Source organism: Neoarius graeffei, chromosome 25 (assembly GCF_027579695.1).
Source record: "Neoarius graeffei isolate fNeoGra1 chromosome 25, fNeoGra1.pri, whole genome shotgun sequence".
NCBI lineage: Eukaryota > Metazoa > Chordata > Actinopteri > Siluriformes > Ariidae > Neoarius > Neoarius graeffei.
In genome coordinates, this window is record NC_083593.1 from 56,214,112 (window position 1) to 56,236,037 (window position 21,926).

The window sequence follows — 21,926 nt, forward strand, 5'->3', positions numbered from 1 at the left end:
AAGGGTTTGCGCGGTTATTCAAGAAAGTGGTAGCGATGCCAGTGGGCTTAAGATCGAATTGCACGGTTTTGGTCCCTTCCAGCAGTAGTTGTGCTTGGAGGGTGGAGTTTATCTCAAGTTCGTGACCTGGGAAGGCATCGGGCATTTCTATCTCGGTCTCATACTGGTCAGCGCTAAGGTGATGGAGGGTGATGTCACCCACGTGAACAGTGGCTCCTAGTGGGACACTTAGGAGAGAGGTTTCGTTAGGGATCTTCATTCTAGTGGCAGTGTTATGTTGATCATATGATACCAGAATCTCAGTTTGGGGAGTGTTGATTAGCCACCGATTACCAGCTCTTTCTACTCTAGTTCCTATTCCTTCATCTTTAATAGACAATTTGCCTGCACACTTCTGCTCGGGGACTTTTGTCAATCCACAGAGACGGTCTGTGGTGTCTCGGATAAAGGGATTGCTGGGGCAGACCCAGTGGATATCTTTGGTAGAGATGCACATGTCTAAGTTAGGGACGAGGTAGATAGAGGGGTTGTCATCGTGATAGGCTATGGTGGGAGGTGTCTGCAAACGTACGTGTACGTCGTTGTTCCAGAAACCTACATTAAGGACAGATTTGATTCTGTATATGTTTTGCCGTTCAATAACGGGGAGATTGAGGATGAAGCCTATTTCTAGGTTTTGAGGGTTCACAAAAATGGGGATAGCACTGCCAAGACTATAAGCCAGATGAATCTGTGATGAGTAAACGTTAGTCGTGGTAGTAGATTGGAGTATGCTGTCAACCATGCTGAGGGGTATCAAATATGGTGGGATTTTACCTCCACTCAGGGTGCTGAGAGAGCTACTTACTTCTCTCATCAGGTCCTGCATTAGGTCTCGGATTACTCGGACGTACTTGACTTCGCTTCTCATGATTGTCGCTAGCCTGTCTACGGCATGTACTGTGTTCTTGATTAATGTAGAATGCATGTTAACGGTTAGTATGGTTCCCTGCAGGGTTTTGCCTAGGCCCTGCAGCTCCTCCTGTTGAGTTAGTAGTCTACCCTGGATTTCTGGCATTTCTTCCTTAAGAATGTTCATTTCTCGTTTGACCGCGGTTAGGCTAACGGTGTTAACGGCAGAGAGGCCCATTGAGAACAGAGAGCCAATGGCGGATGCAGCAGTAAGTAGTCCTCCGAGGAACCGTTTAGGGCGTGTTTTGCCGCTGAGTTCCTCCTCAGTGACTATGAACTTCTGTAACTGTTCGAGCATGTGAACTGTGGTACGCTTGGCGTGTTCGATGTTGGACCCAATCTCGGAGTCAGGCCCGGTTTCGAGGTTTGTTTGTGTGGGCGATCTAAAATGCTTACGGTACACGTCCCAAGGATCGAGGCGGGTGTACACGCGCTGGGTATGGACGCGGCAATTGGTGAGGAGCAGTCCTGGGGCATCTTGGAGAACAATGCCACTCGGCGGACCTGGTTCCACTATGTTACCGGCCAATGTGGTCTGCAGGACTAGGAAGATGCCGAGGATCCAGAGAGGGGCCATTCTGCAACATACAGGAGTTTGTTATTCCGATTTGAGTGGTAACGAGGGTGGTTACTTATAGATGCACGCTTATGGATTGAGAGGCATGCAACTAAGTTGGGCAGGCTATAACTTATTGTTTGTCCACCCCCCCATGGAGTGTGGACTGCTCAAAAAGCTTTATTTGGTTGCTATGGACCCATCTATACGAAGGCGCCTGGCTGGGCTTCGAAGTTTTGATGCGGTAGGCGACGGGGGACAGTTTACCGACGATTTCGAAAGGGCCGGACCAACGGGGTAAGAATTTTCTGGCTACTCCTACCGGTTTGGTGAAATTGAAGTATAGGACTCTGTCGCCTACTTCGTACTCACGGTGTGTTGCCTTTCTGTCGTAGTAAGCTTTCTGTCCTTTCGCACTCTTTTCGAGGTGTTCCTGGGCCCACGCAAACGTGGCCTGCAAGTGGCGTTGCAAGTCGGTGACGTACTGGTGTGCGGTGTACGCAGTGGCAACGCTTAGGTCCTCTGGTCGGTAGAGGAGGTGTAAGGGAAGAACCATTTCACGGCCAGTCATCATTTCGAACGGGGTGACTCCGGTGGTGCGGTGAGGAGTGGACCGAATGGCCATCAGCACCAGAGGGAGTTTGATGTCCCAATCTTTGCCATGGTGACTCACATACTTGCGAAGCATGCTCACGATGGTTTGGTTGGCGCGTTCGACCTGACCGGAAGACTGAGGATGATACGCGATGTGGAATTTTGCCTCGACTCCGAGCATCTCCCACAACACTCTCATGACCTCTGCGGTGAAATGAGTACCTCGGTCGGAATCAATGGATAGGGGCAAGCCCCAACGGCTGAACACATGGTTCATAAGAAGGAGAGCGGTGGTCTCTGCGGTTTCGTTTGGGGCGGGCAAGCATTCCACCCACTTCGTGAACGCGCAAGTGACGGTCAGGAGGTACTTATTACCTCGAGCTGATTTCGGCACCGGTCCGACCCAGTCTATCTGGAGATTAGACCAGGGGAATGAGATGCCTTTGCTTTGCAGTGGGGCGCGGTTCAACGGTTGGGCTGGTCGGAATTGGCAGCAAATCAAGCACCCTTTAACATACTCGGTAACGTCCTGAATCATGAAGGGCCAATAGACAATCTGTTGGAGTGTCTGGTAGGTCGCCTGAGCGTTCCTATGGCCCCCGCACGGGCTGTCGTGAGCGTACTGCAACATGACCCCCCTATGATCTGTGGGCACGACCCACCGGGGAGGTCCCTGGTTGCGTGGTGTGTACACCAGGAGTCCTTTCTCGAGTTTTAAGCCGTTTTTGAGATTGTGGAGGTGGTTTAAGTCTCGGGACTGTTGCAACTCTTGTGGGGAAATTGGGGACGCCACGGGGTCCGCAAGGAACTTACGGATTTGGTGGATCACGGGATCCCTTTCCTGCATAGACACCAGGTCGGCGTCCTGGGGCAGTCGGCCGAGTTGCACGGTTCCTGCTTGGGGTACTGCGTCAGTTTGACCTGCTCTAGCCTGTCGGCGAGTAATCGCGGTTACGTCATGGCGTGGCGTCTCGGGAAGCCATGGCGGCTGAAATTCCCAAAGGGGGCCGTCTACGGCTCCCGCTTTGGCGAGGCCATCTGCCTCATCGTTACCGACTTTGTCAGGTCCTGGGACTTGAGAATGTCCCTTCACCTTCTTCCAATAGACGCACATTCCCTGTTCGGTTACGAGTCGATCGCATGCTAGGAAGAGTTCGGAGTGTTTCACTTCCTTGCCCCTTGCATTTTTCATGTCCTGCACCTTCCACGAGGGAAAGTGTGAGACGAAGCTATGCCTGGCATAATTTGAATCAGAGCAGAGGACTAACCGCTTGATGTTCTCACGGGCAGCTTGTTGCAGGACGATGAGCACGGCTGCTACCTCCGCATATTGGCTAGTCTTAGCCCCGAGTCGGTGTTGGTATTTCCCTTGTATAGGGCCGTTCGCCCATACGATACCGACACCGGCTTGGACTTTGCGTTCATGATGGAATGAGCATCCATCTATGTAAGCGGTGGGGAGGTCTTTGCAGACGTTCTCGTCATAGTAGTGGTGGTCGGAGGGGAGAGCAGGTACGGTTGTTAGTTCGGTTTGATCCGGACTATTCTCGCAGTCGCAATGCTGGCATTCCGCCAGGCCTCGGCCAAGCGCCATCTTGTGGTTCTGGGCGTACTTCACCTCGACGTCGTAGCCCTGTAGTGCCATCATCCAAGCTGCGATGCGACTGTTCGAAACTCTTCCCTCTCTCAGCCTCTGGCTGTTCAAGAACGAGACCGGTTGATGATTGGTCTCTATCACCGCCTTCTGGCCACCAATGTAACTGCGAAAGTGTTCAACGGCCCAGACCGTGGCCAGCAGGGCTTTTTCGCAGTCTGAAAATTTAAACTCCACAGCACTGAGGGGCCGACTGGCGTATGCTACGACACGGCGATCTTTGTCATGCTGCTGTGACAGTGCAGCGCTCAGGCAGTGGGTGGAGAAACTAGCCTCCAAGAAGAACGGTTTGTCTTTGTCGGGATACGCGAGGCAGGGAGCGGAGCAGAGCTTCTGCTTCATGCTCTTGAACGCGAGTTCTTGAGGGTCACTCCACTGGAAGGGTTTATCCTTCCGGAGGAGCTCGGTGAGCGGTCGTGCTATCTCCGCGTAGTCCTCGATGAACTGTCGGGAGTAGTTGCAGACCCCTAAGAAGCTCCTGAGTTCGGGTACGTTGGATGGGGCTTTGATATCTTGGATAGCCCGCACCCTCCCTGACTGGGGTTCAATGCCATCTGGCCCGACGCACAGTCCAACGTATTCAACTTTGGTGCGACACCACTGCCCTTTGGTGACAGAGAGCTTCGCTCCTGCTTTGGACAGCTGGGACAGAACATGGCGTATCTCTTCGAGGTGTGCATCAAAAGTCTGTGACCTAATGAGGATGTCATCGACATAGATCAAGTTGCCACGAGCTGCGGCATCGCTCATTGCCTTATGCAAGAAGATGTTGAATTCAGCGGGGGAGTTCGCGTAGCCGAACGGACATCGGTTGAAAGTTAGCTGGCGGTTCCCAAAGGAAAAGGCCAGCTTGTGCTGGTCAGCTGGATCCACGCGCATGGTCCAGAATCCACTCGCCACGTCGGCGGTGGAGAAGAACTTTGCACCCTTCACCTTGGCAAGTTCTTGATCCAGATGGATCATGGGCCATCTTGACAAGGGCACTTGCTTGTTCAGCTGCCTATAGTCAATGGTGAGACGCCACTTGCCGTTCGGTTTCAGCACCGGCCACAAGGGGGAGTTGTAAGTCGAGTTACACTCACGAATGATCTGCTTTTCCAGCAGAGTGTCCAGTGTTTCTTGTATTGAGTCGTATGCGGCTAACGGGATTTTGTATTGCCGCACGAACGTCGGTGGAGCGTTCGGATCTGTTGGGATTCGGACGGTGTGGATGTCCGTGACTCCGCAGTCATTGGAATCTCGCGCCCAGATCGCCTTGAAGTCGTAGAACAGTTCACGGAGCTGTCGTCTCTGGGCGTCCGTGGTCAGGCTGTCAGCTTTCACCAGCTGTTGTTGAACTTCTCGTTCAAAGCCTGGGTACGGTTCACCTAGAGCTGAATCAACGACCTCAGTTGCAGGGGTGTCGTTGCTCGATTGCGTGGCAAGAGCGTACACCAGCATGTGTTTCGGGGTGTCAGTTCTGGTCATGACTATGCGCTCGTCGCGAAGCATGTCGTGAGGTTCGACGCGGATCATGTGGAAAGGAAGAGTGATCCAGGGAGGTTCCACTGGATCGGAATGAGTGTCCGGCGTTGGCAGCTCACCAATGACTGGAATGGTGAGTTCAAAGTCATGGAATGCCTGGTCTATCAGAAGGCCTAAAGGCCGACGGGCGGGGATCGTGATGGCGTCCCGCGTGGAGTTTTGAACCAGGAGGTAAGCGGAACGATGACTCACTTCAAGCAGCGGAGTCCCACACACGGCTAAATCGAGCTCCATGAAGAATCTGAGAGGCTGGAAGAACGCCTGGGGGCTACGAAACTGTTGGTCTTTCATGATGACCAGCTTAAGAGGGGAACCAGCAGTCCTAGCGGGAATGACAATGTCAAATTCGCTAGTGACATGGCAGGCTTGGGGAATCGTTTGTCCTGACCGCATTTGTTCCGGGTCAGCTTGGAACGGGTGCTTAGCAGCGTCGGCTTGGGTCCAGATGACCCGGTTGACTAGGTCCAGTTGGGCTCCCAGTCTGACCAAGATGTCTGCCCCAATGACCAGTGGGTCAGGAAGTCCGGGGACGACACTCAAGAAATGAAGGAATTCTCTCTGACCGATGGCGAGCGACACGGCGCAGACGCCTGTGGCTTTGATGGGGCTCTGGGGTTGTTCGGCTGACAGTAGCCGGTGGCTCTTCTGCACAAAGACAGCGGAAGGAGTGCTCTGACGCACTATGTCGAACCACGTTTGGCTGATGGCTGACTTCTCTGACCAAAGCGCTAACCTGACGGCAGGTGCCGTGACGCCGTTGACAATAATGTTGCCAGATATCCAGGGGTAGTACCTGGTTGGGGCAGATTCGCCAAGAAAGCAAAGGAAAGACGGGTGGCCATCAAGCGCGTTGCGGTTGAGAGGAGTGTCGGTTGAGTTTGGTGCGTCTTGACTCGGCTCAGGGTGGAGCGGAGTGGTCTCGAGGTTCTCGGGGACCTGCCCTGACTCAGCTATCGGTGGAGTAGCCTCCACGCTAACTTCATCGCAACAGGCTCGATCGTGACGACGAGGATCTGGGGTCTGTGGGGACGCGACCTGGGCCCACAGTTGCCCACGACGACAGTCAATGAGGGGCGCTAGCCTATCTAGTAGGTCTTGGCCAATGAGGAACGGTTCTACCCCAACAGAGCAGATGTAAGTGGGGTGAGTGATGGACATGCCCTGGAAGGTGAGTTCTAACCATGCAATGGTTGTTACTGGGGCTTGATTCTGGGTGAAGCTAACCAAGTTGACGTCACAACGTTCGGTTCTGATGGGTCTACCTTGCGCGCGCCGCGCATCAGAAACCTCTGCGAAGACTTTGGAACACATCAGGGTGATTTCTGACCCGGTATCTAAGAGAGCTTGGAGGGAAACGTTGCCTTCTACCACAACTGGGGTATAGATACGCTTGGCGTTGCCTTTCCTAACCAAATCTCCAAGAAACTGCGTCAGGGGTGCATCCTGCGGGTCAGGCTTCACTAACGGAGGGGGTGGTTTCAACTCATCGCTGCCTATTGGGCAGGGGTCCTTTCCCCACCCCACGAGGTAGACACGCGGTGGTGGTGGGGATGGGTCCCGGCCTAGTCATGCTGACGGTTCGTCCCTGTCCTTGCTCGGCTTACCCTTCCTGTTCTTATTGCTCAGCAGTTGTTTAACTCGTGCTAATTCGGTCCTCAATTCTGCCATCCCAAGCGGCTCTTGGTTGGCTTGTTTAATCCGTGCTAATTCAGCCCTCAGTTCTGCCATCCCAAGTGGCTCTTGGTTGGCTTGTTTAGCGGTAGCTAGCTTAGGGCTCCGCTCCCTTCGAGAGGAGTTGCGATGGGGCCTTGACTGTCCGCTATTCTGAGATTTAGGGCCGTGACTGCCAGGTTTGCGGTTACCTTGCCCTTTGGCGTTGGGGCCCTGTTCCCCCTTGGCTCCAGCTTGTCGAACTTTCCAGTTACCTTTGGGTTGACTCGACGTCTGGTGGCCGGGGTTTGGGTTCGCCCAAGGGGGCCCGCGGTTTGGGGCTTCACCCCCTTCTAGGCCTAAGGACTGATCTTCCTGCTCATATAGGCTGAGGACTCTGGGATCGTCCTCGTGGCGGTCTGTGGGTCGGACGAACGTCTCCCACGTTAGTTGTGCGGTGCGACGCATTTCTCTCATAGTATGGGGGCGCTGGCGACACGCGAGTGTTACTTGGTTACGGATGCACGGGTGAAGGTTATGGAGGAAGAGGGACTTGAAGTTGCGATCTTCCTCTAGCCCGGGCTCGCTTCTGCCCTGAAAGTACGCTGCACGGAGCCGACGGTAGTACTCGCGAGGGTGTTCGCTTCGTTTCTGTCTGATCAGAATGGCACCCATCGTCGCAGCAGTCTTGTCCTCGTACAACGAGTATTCCTCTTTCAAGTACTTACGTATTTTCTTGTAGTTGTCGAGGACTGACTGCGGTAAGGTCTCAACGAATGCTCGTACGCCACTACCTAAAGTTTTCCAGACTAGTCTGGCCTTTTCATGCGACGTAGCCTCTGGCAGGTCCAGGAGGCTACGCTCGATTTCCCGGAAATAATCATTAACGCTTCGGTGTCTATGATTTTCCGGCTCAAAACGCTCTATGTCTTTCGCAAGGGCGTCGATTTGGCGGATCCTAGTTTTGCGTTCTGCGACGAGGCGTTTTGATTTTGACCCGTAGGGGTCCTCGCTGTCTTCGCTATTTGAGCTGCTCTCATATCGCCTATGTCTGCGTTTCGGCTTGTAGGCGGCCTCTCCGTCAGAGGAGTCTGAGGGTACGTAGCGCGGCGTTTTCTGCGGGCTAGAGGCTGCAGCGATATTGAAGCGCGAGGGGGTGTAGTGGGGAGTAAAGTAAAAACTCCCAGCGCCACGAGGTGGCGATCGCGCGACTTTCACGCGAGTTGAGCTTGAGTGCGGTGTCTGATCTACCGTTCTAAGCTCAGGTTCTTCCTCCTCCAGAGCGGAACTCTGTTCTTGGGAGGGTTTGGCCGATCCCTCATCTGAGCGACGTGCTTGCGTCACTTCTTCCCTGAGGTATTCTATTTCGCGCTTTAGTTCATCTTGTGTGGCTCTCAGGCCCACGAGGCTACTCTCCGCGCTTTCTGCTCTCCTTTGAGCTTCGGCCAGTTGTCGTTTTAGTGTTCTTTTCTCTTGTTCGAGGGTCATACACACATGTTCCATTTCCTTATAGTAGATCATGAACAATTTGGGTAGCCCTTCTGGAAGAGTCATAGTACGCTCCTTAAGTTCCCTAACGGCTATGTGTATTTCATCAAAGCGAGCCTTTTGGTCCAGATCACAGAAGTAATTTCTCCTATCCTCCGGGACTTGGCCTAAATCGCCTACAACGTCGAAGAGAGAGAGGAGGGGCCCTTCTGACTCCCTTGATGGGGAACGCGACATTTTGTTCGAAATGTATTAATTAACTTAAAGGAAATTAATACTAGGGGTTGATTAGGTTAGAATTTAATTTAATCCAAGTTGCTAAACAATTGATGTGGTTTCTTAGCTACTTTGTTTTCACTAATGTTTCACTTGTATTAATTAGCTCAATTAATAATTAGTTAACAATAATGATTATTATTATTAATAATATTAATTAAGTACTTGGATTAGATATTACTCTAATGTACTAATCAATTAAACCAGTTTATCAGCTAACTGTGGTTGGCAGCTGAATTTCAGTTCTGTGATTAACACACTGTTAATGATTCACCATTAAAGTCATCTGTGTTATACCTTGGCAGTTGATTTTGGGTATACAGCAGTTTACAAGTTATTGTTGAGAAATTCACAAGGTCATTAAACTATTCCTCACACGGGGCACCACTTTAATGTAGGTTGAATTGGGATTAATTAAATTATAAATTATGTAATAATTGATAATTAAATTAATCAATTTATAAATAAAGATCAGTCTCATAAAATCTTAAATTATTAATCTTAATACTCACCGTGAATGGTTACACTCAAGATTAATGGTAGCTCTGTATTAGATGGGAAACCCAGTTGTATACAAAAGCTAAATTCTGAAGGAAAAAGGAGTTCTAAATAGTTGACCTTGTGAATAAACAACAGGAACAAGTAAAATGCAATTCAATTTTATTAGCTTTTATTTGTCTACTACTCACTAATAATAATAATAAACTCAAAATACATTCAATGTCAGCAAAGGTAATAACAAGACAAAACAATGGAACAATTACACCTGGACTATAAATTTGAGGGAAAGAGAGAGAGAAAGAGATAGAAGGAAAAAGAAAAGAATCCCTTGTGTGTGCGTGTGTGAGGCTAGGGCAAGCCGATGCGTGTGTGTGTGTGTGACCTAGCTTGTCGTTAGCTAAAACAAAGGAATGTTAGCTAAAACAAAGGAATGTTAGCTAAATAGAACAAAGGATTAGCTCTGTGGCTAATGTGTGCTTTGTGTAGGTATCTGTGGGCAGATGCTAATGCTAGCCACTCTGGCAATGCTTAAACAAAATGGCGGTCAGTGCCTAGGTGTCGTATCACAGGTAACTCAATGAGGAAGGTATCAAAATGGCGTCGGAAAAATGGCGCCTGCAGGCCTAGTCGAGAACACAAGCCTACCAGCTAGCAATAAGTTGCTAAGGAGAATCTGACCACGCTACAGCTGGATCCAAACACTGCACTTAACAACAATTTCCAACAGACTATCTAGGCAAAGAACTCAACGCGAGAGAGAGAGAGAGAGAAAGAGTGTGAGAGAGTGTGTATATGTGTTGGATGGAGAGAACTAGGCCTTGTAGCGGTCTAGCCTCGGAGCTTAAAATAACAAACTTGTCGCTGCGCTGCTAATCAGATAGGGAAGCTAGCAATGGAGTTAAGGAAAGATATCATGCAAGATACCCTGTCTAACAAGTTCAAAGAAAAAAAAACAGAACCAAAACAAACAATAAAAACAAACAAACAAACAATAAAAACAAACAAACACCTTCCGTGTCTGAGCGGGTATGCTAAATAGCTCAAAGCTTAAACATGACCCTAACAACCATCTGAATAAGCTACAAATTAAAAATTTGCCCAAGTGCCTACTCAATGCGATGGAAGTTCTTTCTCCGATGTCCGCGCTGAGGGTCGCAGTCCGAGGAGAGGAGGTTAGCGGCGCGTTGCGTCCAACCGCGGCTAACGAAGCAGGGAGATGAAGGCCTAGCTGGCCCACGGTGCTTCAGGAGAAACCTCCGGTGATGCGTCGACGAGAAAAAGGCTGAGAGGAGCGAAGCTGTCCGCAAATGCCTCTTAGCGTGGAAAACTACTTAACTGTAGTTAAACTTTGCAAAGGTTTAGAATCGAAACCACTATATCGCTGAAACTTAGCGGGTCGTTCAAAAGTTCGGCCGAAACTAATTTGAACAGGCTGTTCTCAGACAATAGCGGTTAGTCTCAACACTGTAGCTTGCGTGCCTACAGTCCGTCCGACCACTCCAGTAGTCAGAACATGAGAGAGCGAATCGAGGCGCTCTCGATACAGTTAAAGCAGTTCCACTTCACGTCACATCCGGGTGGAGCGCGCAAGGAAATTGTGGGATCGTTATAGGGGGCGCTGGCGAGTTACCAACAGGTGCCTTGCTCAAGGGTACTTCAGCCATTCTTGCTGGTTCAGGGAATTGAACCGGCAACCTTTTGGTCCCAAAAATGCTTCTCTAACCATTAGGCCATAGCTTCTTCATGGCCTAACGGTTATTCATTTAATACATGAATATATGTATTAGATTTGTGAGGCGGCCGAGGAAAATCCTTTATCTTCTCTGATGCTAATCCAGAAAGAAAGTATTTCGATTTTCTTCTTCCGCTTATCCGAAGTCAGGTCGTGGTGGCAGCAGGGTTTTCCAGGCGTCCCTCTCCCCAACAACACTTTCCAGTTCCTCCTGGGGGATCCCAAGGTGCTCCCAGGCCAGATGAGGTGTATAATCTCTCCAGCGTGTTCTGGGTCTACCCCGAGGAGGGGGAGAGAGGGGGAGGGGAGATAAAGGTAACTACGCAGTAAGCAATCTCATCTCATTATCTGTAGCCGCTTTATCCTGTTCTACAGGGTCGCAGGCGAGCTGGAGCCTATCCCAGCTGACTACGGGCGAAAGGCGGGGTACACCCTGGACAAGTCGCCAGGTCATCACAGGGCTGACACATAGACACAGACAACCATTCACACTCACATTCACACCTACGCTCAATTTAGAGTCACCAGTTAACCTAACCTGCATGTCTTTGGACTGTGGGGGAAACCGGAGCACCCGGAGGAAACCCATGCGGACACGGGGAGAACATGCAAACTCCACACAGAAAGGCCCTCACCGGCCACGGGGCTCGAACCCGGACCTTCTTGCTGTGAGGCGACAGCGCTAACCACTAATCATTCCTTAAAACGTCCACAAGTTGAACCATTTCTGAACCGGCACTAGCACCAGTCCAGATCGAGCACCTGGTTCACGTTTGTGGAACGGAGGTACAGTCAAAGTAAAAAGTATGTGAACCCTTTGGAATTATCTGGTTTTCTACATGAATTGGTAATAAAAAGTGATCTGATCTTCATCCAAGTCACAGGTACCGATATACACAATGAGCTTAAGCCAATAACGCAAAAAAAATTCTACTTTTTCATGACTTTATTATACAAATGCATTCAACATTCACAGGAGTGGTGGAAAAAGTAAGTGAACCTTTGGATTTAATAACTGGTTGACCCTCCTTTGGCAGCAATGACCTCAACCAGGCGCTTCCTGTAACTGCAGATCAGACCTGCACATCGTGCAGGGGGAATTTTAGCCCATTCTTCCCTGCAAAACTGCCTTAACACTTCCATATTCTTGGGTTGTCTTCTGTGTATGGCTGTCTTCAAGTCATTCCACAGCATCTCAATAGGATTGAGATCTGGGCTCTGACTAGGCCACTCCAAAAAGTGGATTTTGTTCTTGTGAAACCATTGTGCTGTGGATTTGCTGCAATGTTTGGGGTCATTGTCCTGTTGCATCACCCAGCCTCTTCTGAGCTTCAGTTGACGGACAGACACCCTCACATTATCCTGGAGAATTTGTTGATAAATTTGGGAATTAATTTTCCCCTCAATGATGGCAAGCTGTCCAGGCCCTGATGCAGCAAAGCAGGCCCAAATCATGATGTTCCCTCCACCACACTTTACTGTAGGGATGATGTTTTGATGTTGATATGCAGTGCCCTTTTTATGCCAAATGGAGTTCTGCTTGTTCCTCCCAAATAGTTCAATTTTGGTTTCATCACTCCACGAAACATTTTCCCAGTACCATTGTGGAGTGTCCAAGTGCTCTTTTGCAAAATTCAGGCGTGCAGCAATGTTCATTTTTGACAGCAGTGGCTTCCTTCTTGGTGTCCTGCTATGGACTCCTTTCTTGTTCAATGTTTTGCGTATTGTTGAATCACGAACAGAGATGTTAGCCAGTTCTAATGACATCTTCAAGTCTTTTGCTGTCATTCTCGGGTTCTTCTTTACCTCATTAATGATTTTGTGTTGTGCTCTTGGGGTCATCTTGGCGGGGCACCCACTTCTAGGCAGAGTAGCCACAATACCTAATCATCTCCATTTATAGACAACTTGCCTGACAGTAGACTGATGAATACCTAAAATCTTTGAGAAGACTTTGTAACCCTTTCCAGCCTTATGTAAGTTAGCAATTCTTGATCTTAGGTCTTCAGATAGCTCTTTTGTGCAAGGCATGATTCCCATCTGGATATGCTTCTTGTCAAAAGTTCAAAGTCAAACTTTTCAGGGGTTTTTATCAATCAAAGTAATTCTAGGCCACACCTCTGAACTCGTTTCATTAAATGGAACCCAGGTGTGCTAAATTCTGACTGCAATGAGCTTTTTAAAGTCATTAGCTTAGGGTTCACTTACTTTTTCCGACCTTCAGTTTCACAGTTTGAATGATTTATTCAGTATGGTCACACATTCTTTGAAAATCTGTGTATCTTTAGTTATAGGAGACCGTCTTTGTTCATTATTGTAACTTACATGAAGATATGACTATGTTTTATATGGGAATTAGACAAATATAGAAAATTCCAAGGGGTTCACAAACTTTTTACTTTGACTGTATAAAGTAAATCACGCCATCACGGCGTGGACAGGGGTATGTTTGGTGAAGCGCAAAAGCCATGAGCTCGGGCTCACTTCATCTGAACCCGGCTCTGAGTCACATGATCTTCTAACCGGTCTTCTAACCTTTATTCAAGTTTCACGACTCCAGAAAAAGGAATTGTATAATCAGTCAGCAGCGGAAACAAAACGCCTTACTGAGATATAAACTGACTTTCACAGGACTGGAGCTCTGTAATCAGCTCACACTTGAGAGAACACGGTGAAAAATACACGTCTGGTGTCGGCGTGCACGGCTAAACATCTTCTACAGCACCTCCTTGTTTCATGTAGGATGTTTGATTGCTGAATAACATTTTGCGAACCTGGTGTATGGTTTACACACGACCGAGTCGCCATTCAGACAGACGTGAAAGCAAAGATGTGATTATAAGCCCCGCCCATGAACAAGTCCAAAAATGGGTCCTGAGTGCAGAGTTCAGTATTTAGCTGCGTTCACAGTAAGTGGGAACTCGGAAACTCCTACTTCCCACATTTGCGTGTTCGTGTGAACTCTGCTGCCTGAAACTGGAAATAAAATACTCACTGTAGAGCACCAAACTGGAACTGAAGAGCAGTTTGCTCAAAAATTCGTGCAGAAAGTGAACCAATATTTTCATTCTCAGAGTATGAGCCAGTATTTATCAATTTCAGATCCAGAAATATACATACAGAAAGTCAGAAACGGCTTAAAATCTTTAAATCGTGTTATTTCATGTTCTTACTCTTCATCGCCATGTTCACGTGACATCACAGAATTGCAGCTTGGAGAAACTCGGAATTTGAGTCTGAGGTAGAACGCCGTTCAAGTGTAAAAACAGCCTCAGGGTTTACGTACACCTGGTGTTTTTCTCCGTATCAGGTTGACGTCACCGTCAGTAAACCAGGCGCGAAAGGTGATGTACCTGTGGGCGTGATCGTGGGCAGTGTGATCGGAGGATTACTCCTGCTGGCTGCGGTTGTCGCCGTGCTGTGGAAGGTACGATTTCTTTTTCAGAAATGCACTTAGTGAGCAATGACCATCACCAGTGACCGTATTTTAGTGACCGGGTGTGTGTGGGGCTGGGGATGTTTTATAATGAAGATTAGAACTTTGTTGATCCCAAAAGATCTTCCGTTTATTCCTGTATTTCTCTCATTCTCGCAGTTTCTGGTGTCTCTCTCTCGCTCTCACCCCATTTTTAGTTCATCTGACCATAAGGCCGATGAGCTGTTGCCATGGCGTGGCGTCCATCGTCCACAATTCAGTTAAATCGTATCTCCATCAGTTCTCCACAGATTTCTGTTCTGATTGGATTGTTTGAAAGAACTCATCACGCCGCACAAAACTTAGTTGTTGTGTCAAATTTTTTTTTTTTTTGCTAACAAGTTACCAATTAGGGCAAATTACCAAATTTTCCAGGCCTCTCACTCGAATTGTATCTCCTCTCTCGTTTCTCATCGGAGTCCAGTTCTGATGGATGTTTTGGGTCGATCTTCCCTCAGGGAACAAAATTTAGTCCTTTGTTGATGTTCCTGTTGTAGACAGTTTGCCGTGGAGGTTGGTTCTCTCTCACATCCTCACATTTCAGTTCTGTTTGACGTTTTGGTCGTCACGGTTGTCCTGATGGCAGGCCAGATGAACGACTACACCCTTGATGGTCTGGTTGTGCTTTTCTCATCATTTCTTTTCATTTCTATTTTTTCCTTCCACTGGCTCCAAGTTTCTCTACTCCTTTATGTCTACACTCCCTTCCTTTCTTTCATCATTGTTTCTCCTTCCGTCGTTTCATACATTCTTCCTTTCCTTCCCTCTTCTCTTCCCTTCTATGCATTTCTCACATTCTCCCTCATTTTATTTCCTCGCTCTTCCTTTTTATACTCCTTCTCATGCTACAGTTTAACATGAGTCTTTGTGCTACGATGCATTCTTTTCTTGGTTCATGCAACAAAATAATTAATAAATAATAATAATAGTATTTCCATAAAAGTCCCCACAGTTCATCAGCAAATACAAATCAAAATTAAAAACACTAAAAAGCTCATTCACGTCTTAGCTGATCAACTATGCTTGAAAATTGTGTGAAAATGCGTGTGTGTGTGTGTGTGTTCTCTTCAGCTCGGTTTCTTTAAGCGTAAATACCAGCAGCTGGACAAAGGCGCTGACGGCGCTGAGACAGAGGGATTACAGGACAGCGGAGGACAAGCGTGAGACCGACACCGATCCCTCATCCCTTTAAAGACTGTCTGATCTCCGATCAGCTCGAGTCATTGATGTAACCCTCAGAGACACGGCGATCAGATGGGCAGCAGCGAGGAGCAGAACCTCAACCACACGCCAGTGGCAGGAAACGTCTGCGATCAGGTTCGAACAGAAAACCGCAAAGTGCAACAATCTGACTGTTTACTTTCAACACTGGAGAATGTTTCGTTTTTCACTCCAAGTCTCTGGACCAGCGTAAGCGACAAGAAACTGACTTCCTTTCCGTTTTTCACTTTTATTTGGAAATCATGTAAATATTATTGATAGAGAAATATTGTGGAAAATGAAAACAGCACGCAGACCGCACCAAACTTCTCCCTGGGAAAAAGGTTTTATTTACAAGCACAGAACAGCATTATTACGGAATACAAGAATTTTTCCTTTTCAGATATTTTAATTTTTAAAAAATTCTAAACATTTTGGATTATCATATTGTGATGCGTATCATTTTCACGAGAAACATTTCACAATATTCGATAATGCAGCATTTCAGTTTTATTGTTTATACAGTTCAGTATTGATCGTGACGACAAAACATTTGATAAAATTTGTTATCGTTTATTCTGAGGTCGTATCACCAGCACTTCAACTGAGCTACGACTGAATCCTTAAGTGTAAATGCTTTTTAGTGAACCGCTAGCTCAGGTGTAGGGGAGGAGGGAAAGGGGAAAAAAAAAAAGCATCGCTTTAAATGTACAACACGTCGAAGATTAACGTTTTCATCCTCATCAATCAAGACTTCAAGTGCAATCACCAAACAAGAGTAACATTGAGCCACACCTACAAAACTCCATAAAAGGTCTGGTTTCTTTTATTTTCCTTTTTTTTTGGGGGGGGGGGGGGGGGGGGTGTAGACCAGTGTGTGAACAAACACGTCCATACTAACTCGTCGTTCTTTTATAGGGTGCCGTTACTTTTGTCCTAATTGAACGGCTAGAATTATTCTTCTTAATCTATGCAATTGTTTTCATTCAGGTGATGGAGTTTGACTAAATGTTCATACAGATATATGAATGAATGAATGAATGAATTAGACTTGACTCTGTAATCCATATTATTTTTAAAAAAAAAATCAGCATAACTCAACGTTTATACCGTATGATTTAAAACCAATGCATGGAGGTCAACTTCGTGGGATTCCCTAAATATGAATTCACACACACTTGGGAGCAAAATGTAAGATATGAACGTTTTCCTGAACTAAGTAGATTTTCATGAACGCCACAGTTCTTGTGTAAACGCTCCTGTGAATTATTTATGAATAAATTAATGACTAATTAGTTACTTAAAGTTGAAAATATTCCATGTCCCTTTCTAAAAATTATGTATGGAAATATTACTTAACTTTAATAACACTAATATGCTTCTAATTGACATTTGTAAAACTTATTCTCTCACACACACACACACACACACACACACACACTTAACTGTTTTGTAGCTAAATAAAAGGTACGTTGCGTTTCTCCCTGATCTAAATACCGTACCATGCCGTAATGAAAACGTTTGACCTCGACTGCACATCCAGCATTAAACACAACATGACCGAGTATAAAAGACTTCTAAATTAGTGTACAGGTACTTTTTTGGAGTTAAAAATATTCCAACTTTGAAACGGAGGACATGATTAACAACAGGAAGCAACACTGGTCAACCTACGTATTACACAACGCTTTCTTAGAACTGTTACAGATCTCTCTCTCTCTCTCTCTCTCTCTCTCTCTCTGTGTGTATAAAACATACACACCGTCTAAAGTAATTATATTACATTTTTCAACATTTAAAAAAAATTACTATAAAGAACAGTAAACAGTAATAAATGAAACAAAGTCCATATGTGATGTGATGACTCGGTGTCTGAGCTACGGTGTGTTCAGTTTGAAAAGGAAATGAGCTGGAAGTTTTTCCAGAGCGTCTCACAGAACCAGGCTCAGTGCTAATGGACAAACGGGAAACTAATGTTTGAAATCTAAAATGTTTTTGTACCGACTCTATAATATAGATGGCAGAAAATTTAAATCCATAACGAAGTTTGTTTTTTTTTAAAAAAAAAAAAAGGCGGGGAACTTTTACACAGTACTGTAGCTGTTCTGCTTCCTGTTGGTTGATGATGTCTGTTTCAAAGCCTAACGTAGTAAATAATAATAATAATAATAATAATCCTCCATCAGCTGTGAAAGTAGAGTGCTGGATCGAGGTGATGCGTGCGTATGATCCTGTATATAAATCACAACTGTACGTCACACGAAGCTGCATTAAAACTGAGCGAAGAAAATCTCTACATCAAATACCTATAAAAGTTACATTTCTGCTGCAGATCAGAATGCGGGACGCGGATTTATTTTACAGTCGCATTTCTTTTTCCAGCAATTTATATTCCAACTCTTGTTCCTTGTTTACGCTCTACAGGGTTTTGTTGTGGACTAATTATCGGAAAAGGAAGCAGGTAGTCACAATGATGTGATATCATGCACTGAGCGAGTTTTTTTTTTTAAATGCCAATTGTGAAATATTAGCTTGAGATGTAAAGTCACAAGTGAGGGATATTAACTAGCATGTGTGAGGGAGAGAAGAAAAAAACCCCCGCAGTTTCAAGATTTTAAAAAAAAAGTCACAGTTGAGTAATAACTTGTGAGAAAAAAGGTGCGGTTGCATCAAAATAACTCACAATGAGCTGAAGTGGCAACTGTGCTTATTATTAACTCAAATAAAACAATGCTACAGTTGAGCGATTATTAAGTTGTATTTGTGAGAAAAAGGTTTCACAAAAATAACTAACAAGAATTTTAAAAAATTTGTGTGAAAATAATTTTTTTTTAAAAATCGCTATCGAGTGATACTGTATTGTGAGAAAAAGTCACAGTTGCGTAAAAATAACTTGAGATTTAAACAAGTTGTAATAAGTGAAATTAATTTGCATTTAACGAGATAAAAAATAAAGTCTCAATTAAGCGAAATTCACCCACAATGATCAGAAGAATATTTTCTCCTACATGGTGGAAACAAGTTTCAATAGAAATAAACCGGCAAACATTTTCATTCCCATGTGTTTGTTAGAACATGTTGAACTCTTATTTGAAATTTTAAACACTTCATCCATCCATTTCTTTCTCTCTCAGGAACAGAACATGTTAAATAAACTACTGGAACACTGTACTGTAATATTTAAACACGCCGCCGACTGAAACGTGTTCGTCACGCGTCAGACAGCGGAATGATGCGTTAGGGAATTTTTATTTTATTAAAACTTTTTTTGTATTTTTTCCTATTATTTTTCACATTTTTACCTAAAGTGAAAGTTTATTTTTTTCAAGACAGAATTTTCTTTATGTTTTTTTCCCCCCATCCAGCACTTTACTCTTCTCACCGACCCGTTAGTTCACTTTAGTCATTTTGATTGTACTTAATTCCGGAGTTTATCTATTTTTTTTTCCTCTTGTGTTTTATTTCCACGAACGCCTTACTGTATAATTCTTTTGACCAGAAAAATGTACATTTTTAAAAATATTCAGCATTTTTATTTTCATTAAAATCTTTAGATTTGGGGAAGAGTTTGTATTTTTATACTTTACTCAGCCTGTACAGCACAAATGTCAATTTAATATTATTGTATTTACTGAATCTGAATTCTGCAATAAATAAAATACGTACTGGAGTCAGATTTCACCCTCTGAAATAGAAATAATTAATAATGTCTTTCTATAAATTTATCATCAGAGCTCTATACGTTTACAGGATTGCACACAAATGGTACAAAATTTCTATTTTTGTCTAGAAATAATGGAGAAAATGGGGCAATGTTACTTTTTGCTAATTCACTCAATGATCATTAAAATCTTTAATTTGCTTAATTTGTTGTGGTTTTCTTCATTAATATTTATAGATTTCTGAAAATACTGACAAGATTCATCACTGTCTTTCTATTCCAGTTTTTTCACATCATTCATTACATGGAGAAAATTATACATATACACACACCGTATATACATTTAATCACTAAAAAGTAAACTCAAGCAAATAATAAAGCTACATTATCATCAGTACCACAGAGATCGTGGTGAATGTGTTTGAAAACGTTTTCTAACAACCAACATGAGCGGAGCAGAAGGTGAATGTTCATGAACGAGACTTAAAATCCTCTCAGAAAAACAAACGGTTTATATATTTAAAAAAAAAAAGCACGAGCCACCAGCCGCTTCCTTCTTCCTACCACTTCCATATAGGAGTGCGAAGACACACCCACTATATTCATATATTCTTAAGGGTACGCCCACTCACTCAGAACTGCTCAGATTTCCATATATGGACTCAGACACGCCTTCCTCTCGTCTGCAATCTGCACAGATCTGATGTTTGTTTGATCAGGACATTGTCCAGGGGAAGAGTTTCCTGATTAGTTACTTGTAAGTTACGATGTTTTCCAAGGACACATTTCAGTGATTTAGGACCAACATACCATCACAAAACAACTTCTTTACATTTCTTCCAGAATACCAACACATTTTAATGAATTTCAGGACACAGTTTCTCAATCAGTAGCTAGCATTTGGGATTTTCTCCAGATAAAATAACCATTTGACATTTTATAAAGAAATACAGTCCAGTTGACATTAGATGTGTAACGATATATCATGTGATGATAAATTGCAATCCAAATTTATGATTTGACTTGAAATTAAAAAAATGAATTGTGATCATCATCAGTCTGTGTAATCTCTTAGTTTTTCCTCGCTGTAATTGTATTGTTCAGACAGCAGAGGGAGCAATAACATACAATAGCGCAAATACACGTGACTTCACCGTAAGTGGTAGTAACACAGCTCTAATGCTGCAGAAACACTAAAAACAGATCTAAAACGTGAACAAGCTGTTGCGTAATTGTGTACAAATGGATTGAACAAGAAAATCAGAGCTCTCTGTTTTTACAGACTGCTGAAAGATAAAGAGAAGCAAATGGAGGAAGTACAAATGTTCAAGTTTATTAAGAAAAGGCTGATTTGTTATTAACTGTCATTTTTAATAAAAGGAATATTTTAATTAATAGATTATATTTTACTCCAACCTTTACAAATGTAGGTAAAGTATTATTGTTGGTTATTAAGAAAATGATTTTTTTAAGTTGATAAAAAAAAACAGTAAAATAAATAAAATATTCTACTTAATTTTTGTTCAGAAATATAGCATGAATCAAATTTAATTGTAAATTTAGTGAATTGTTACATGTCTGGTTGATATTAAAAATGTATAAGCATTCCTATAAAACACATTTACTAAAAAGAAAATTTCTTTTAACCTAAAACCAGAACCCAAACGGCTAATAATGAAACTTATAAAAAGGAATCTTCCAGCCAAGAGCAATATTTCAGATTTACTGTATAGCATGATGTTTCCAAACAGAACTTTTATCTCAAAGTTTAAGATTTAATTTTTTTTTTTTTGGGGGGGAGAGAGAGAGAGAGAGAGAGAGAGAGAGAGAAGGGGGTTTTCATGTGAACCTCTAGGTTCCACTTTATTGGATGTAGTTAGTAAAAATGACCACTAGGGGGCAGCTTGGTAAAATAGTTACATTGCCAGTTGATCATTTAGGAGAGGAAACAGTATAAAGGAGATATGAATATATATATTTTGTTCTACATTTGATTTTTTATACAATTCAATAAAATCTTTTTTCCATAAATGCTCATTTTTAGTTCTTAGCCTTACAGTCCATTTATTTAAATTTGAACCATCTCACAAATATACGTATACATTTATTTATTGGAGTATGTTCTACTATTACTGAGTTATATTAAAATAAGAAAAAAAATCCACATCTCACTCACAAGCTGTAGGTTCATGACCCTGCCTCGAGATCAAAGCCCTGGAGCTCATTACAGTCCAAAGGTCAACTCGTTTTTCTCTCGTCCCGACTTCCTGTCCACAGACACTCTCTGTTCTCTTTCCAGCACGGCTCCTCTGATTCATAGATCTCCTAAAAAACACCAGAAACAAGGAATAAAACCCTGAGCGTGGTGCTGTTCCAGGAAACTAATCAGCGACGGGGTGGAGTAATGAAGCGGAGTCACGGTTACCAATCTGAAGTCGATTATTTTTTCTATGACAGCCTGGTTTATTCATGGTATATGATGACAATTTTATTAAAGAACGACACGTTATACGTTTTATCCATTTATAGTTACACATAATGCTGTGGAATGTCCATGAAACAAGTTCTCACTGACGTTAGGGCAGCGATAAACAGTCGCAGCTCGTCACGTTACTGAGAAACTGCGAGAAAAAAAAACGCCAACTCCTTTAATCTGAAGATATC

The 21,926-nt window shown here is 44.4% G+C and overlaps 2 protein-coding genes across 7 annotated transcripts in view; one reads left to right on the plus strand and one right to left on the minus strand.

Annotated features, from left to right (window-relative positions):
- The window catches only part of itga2.2 (integrin, alpha 2 (CD49B, alpha 2 subunit of VLA-2 receptor), tandem duplicate 2), a 100,045-nt gene extending 83,596 nt beyond the window's left edge, over positions 1-16,449 (plus strand). The window contains exons 28-29 of the mRNA XM_060908828.1: positions 14,237-14,353; positions 15,473-16,449. Of these exons, the coding sequence (XP_060764811.1) occupies positions 14,237-14,353; positions 15,473-15,565 (210 nt within the window). The 3' untranslated portion in view covers positions 15,566-16,449. The remainder of the gene's footprint in view (positions 1-14,236; positions 14,354-15,472) is intronic.
- The window catches only part of LOC132873355 (molybdopterin synthase catalytic subunit), a 32,005-nt gene that overhangs the window by 6,655 nt on the left and 3,424 nt on the right, over positions 1-21,926 (minus strand). For 4 of the 6 annotated variants that reach the window (XR_009651559.1, XR_009651557.1, XR_009651558.1 and 1 more), the window contains exon 4: positions 21,439-21,587. Coding sequence is in view for 2 of the 6 variants with exons in the window: in XM_060908833.1 (XP_060764816.1) it covers positions 21,501-21,587 (87 nt within the window). In the remaining 4 variants the exon portion in view is untranslated. Of the gene's footprint in view, positions 1-20,897; positions 21,588-21,926 lie in introns of those variants that run through there. The other 2 variants (XM_060908833.1, XM_060908832.1) reach the window with 1 other exon arrangement.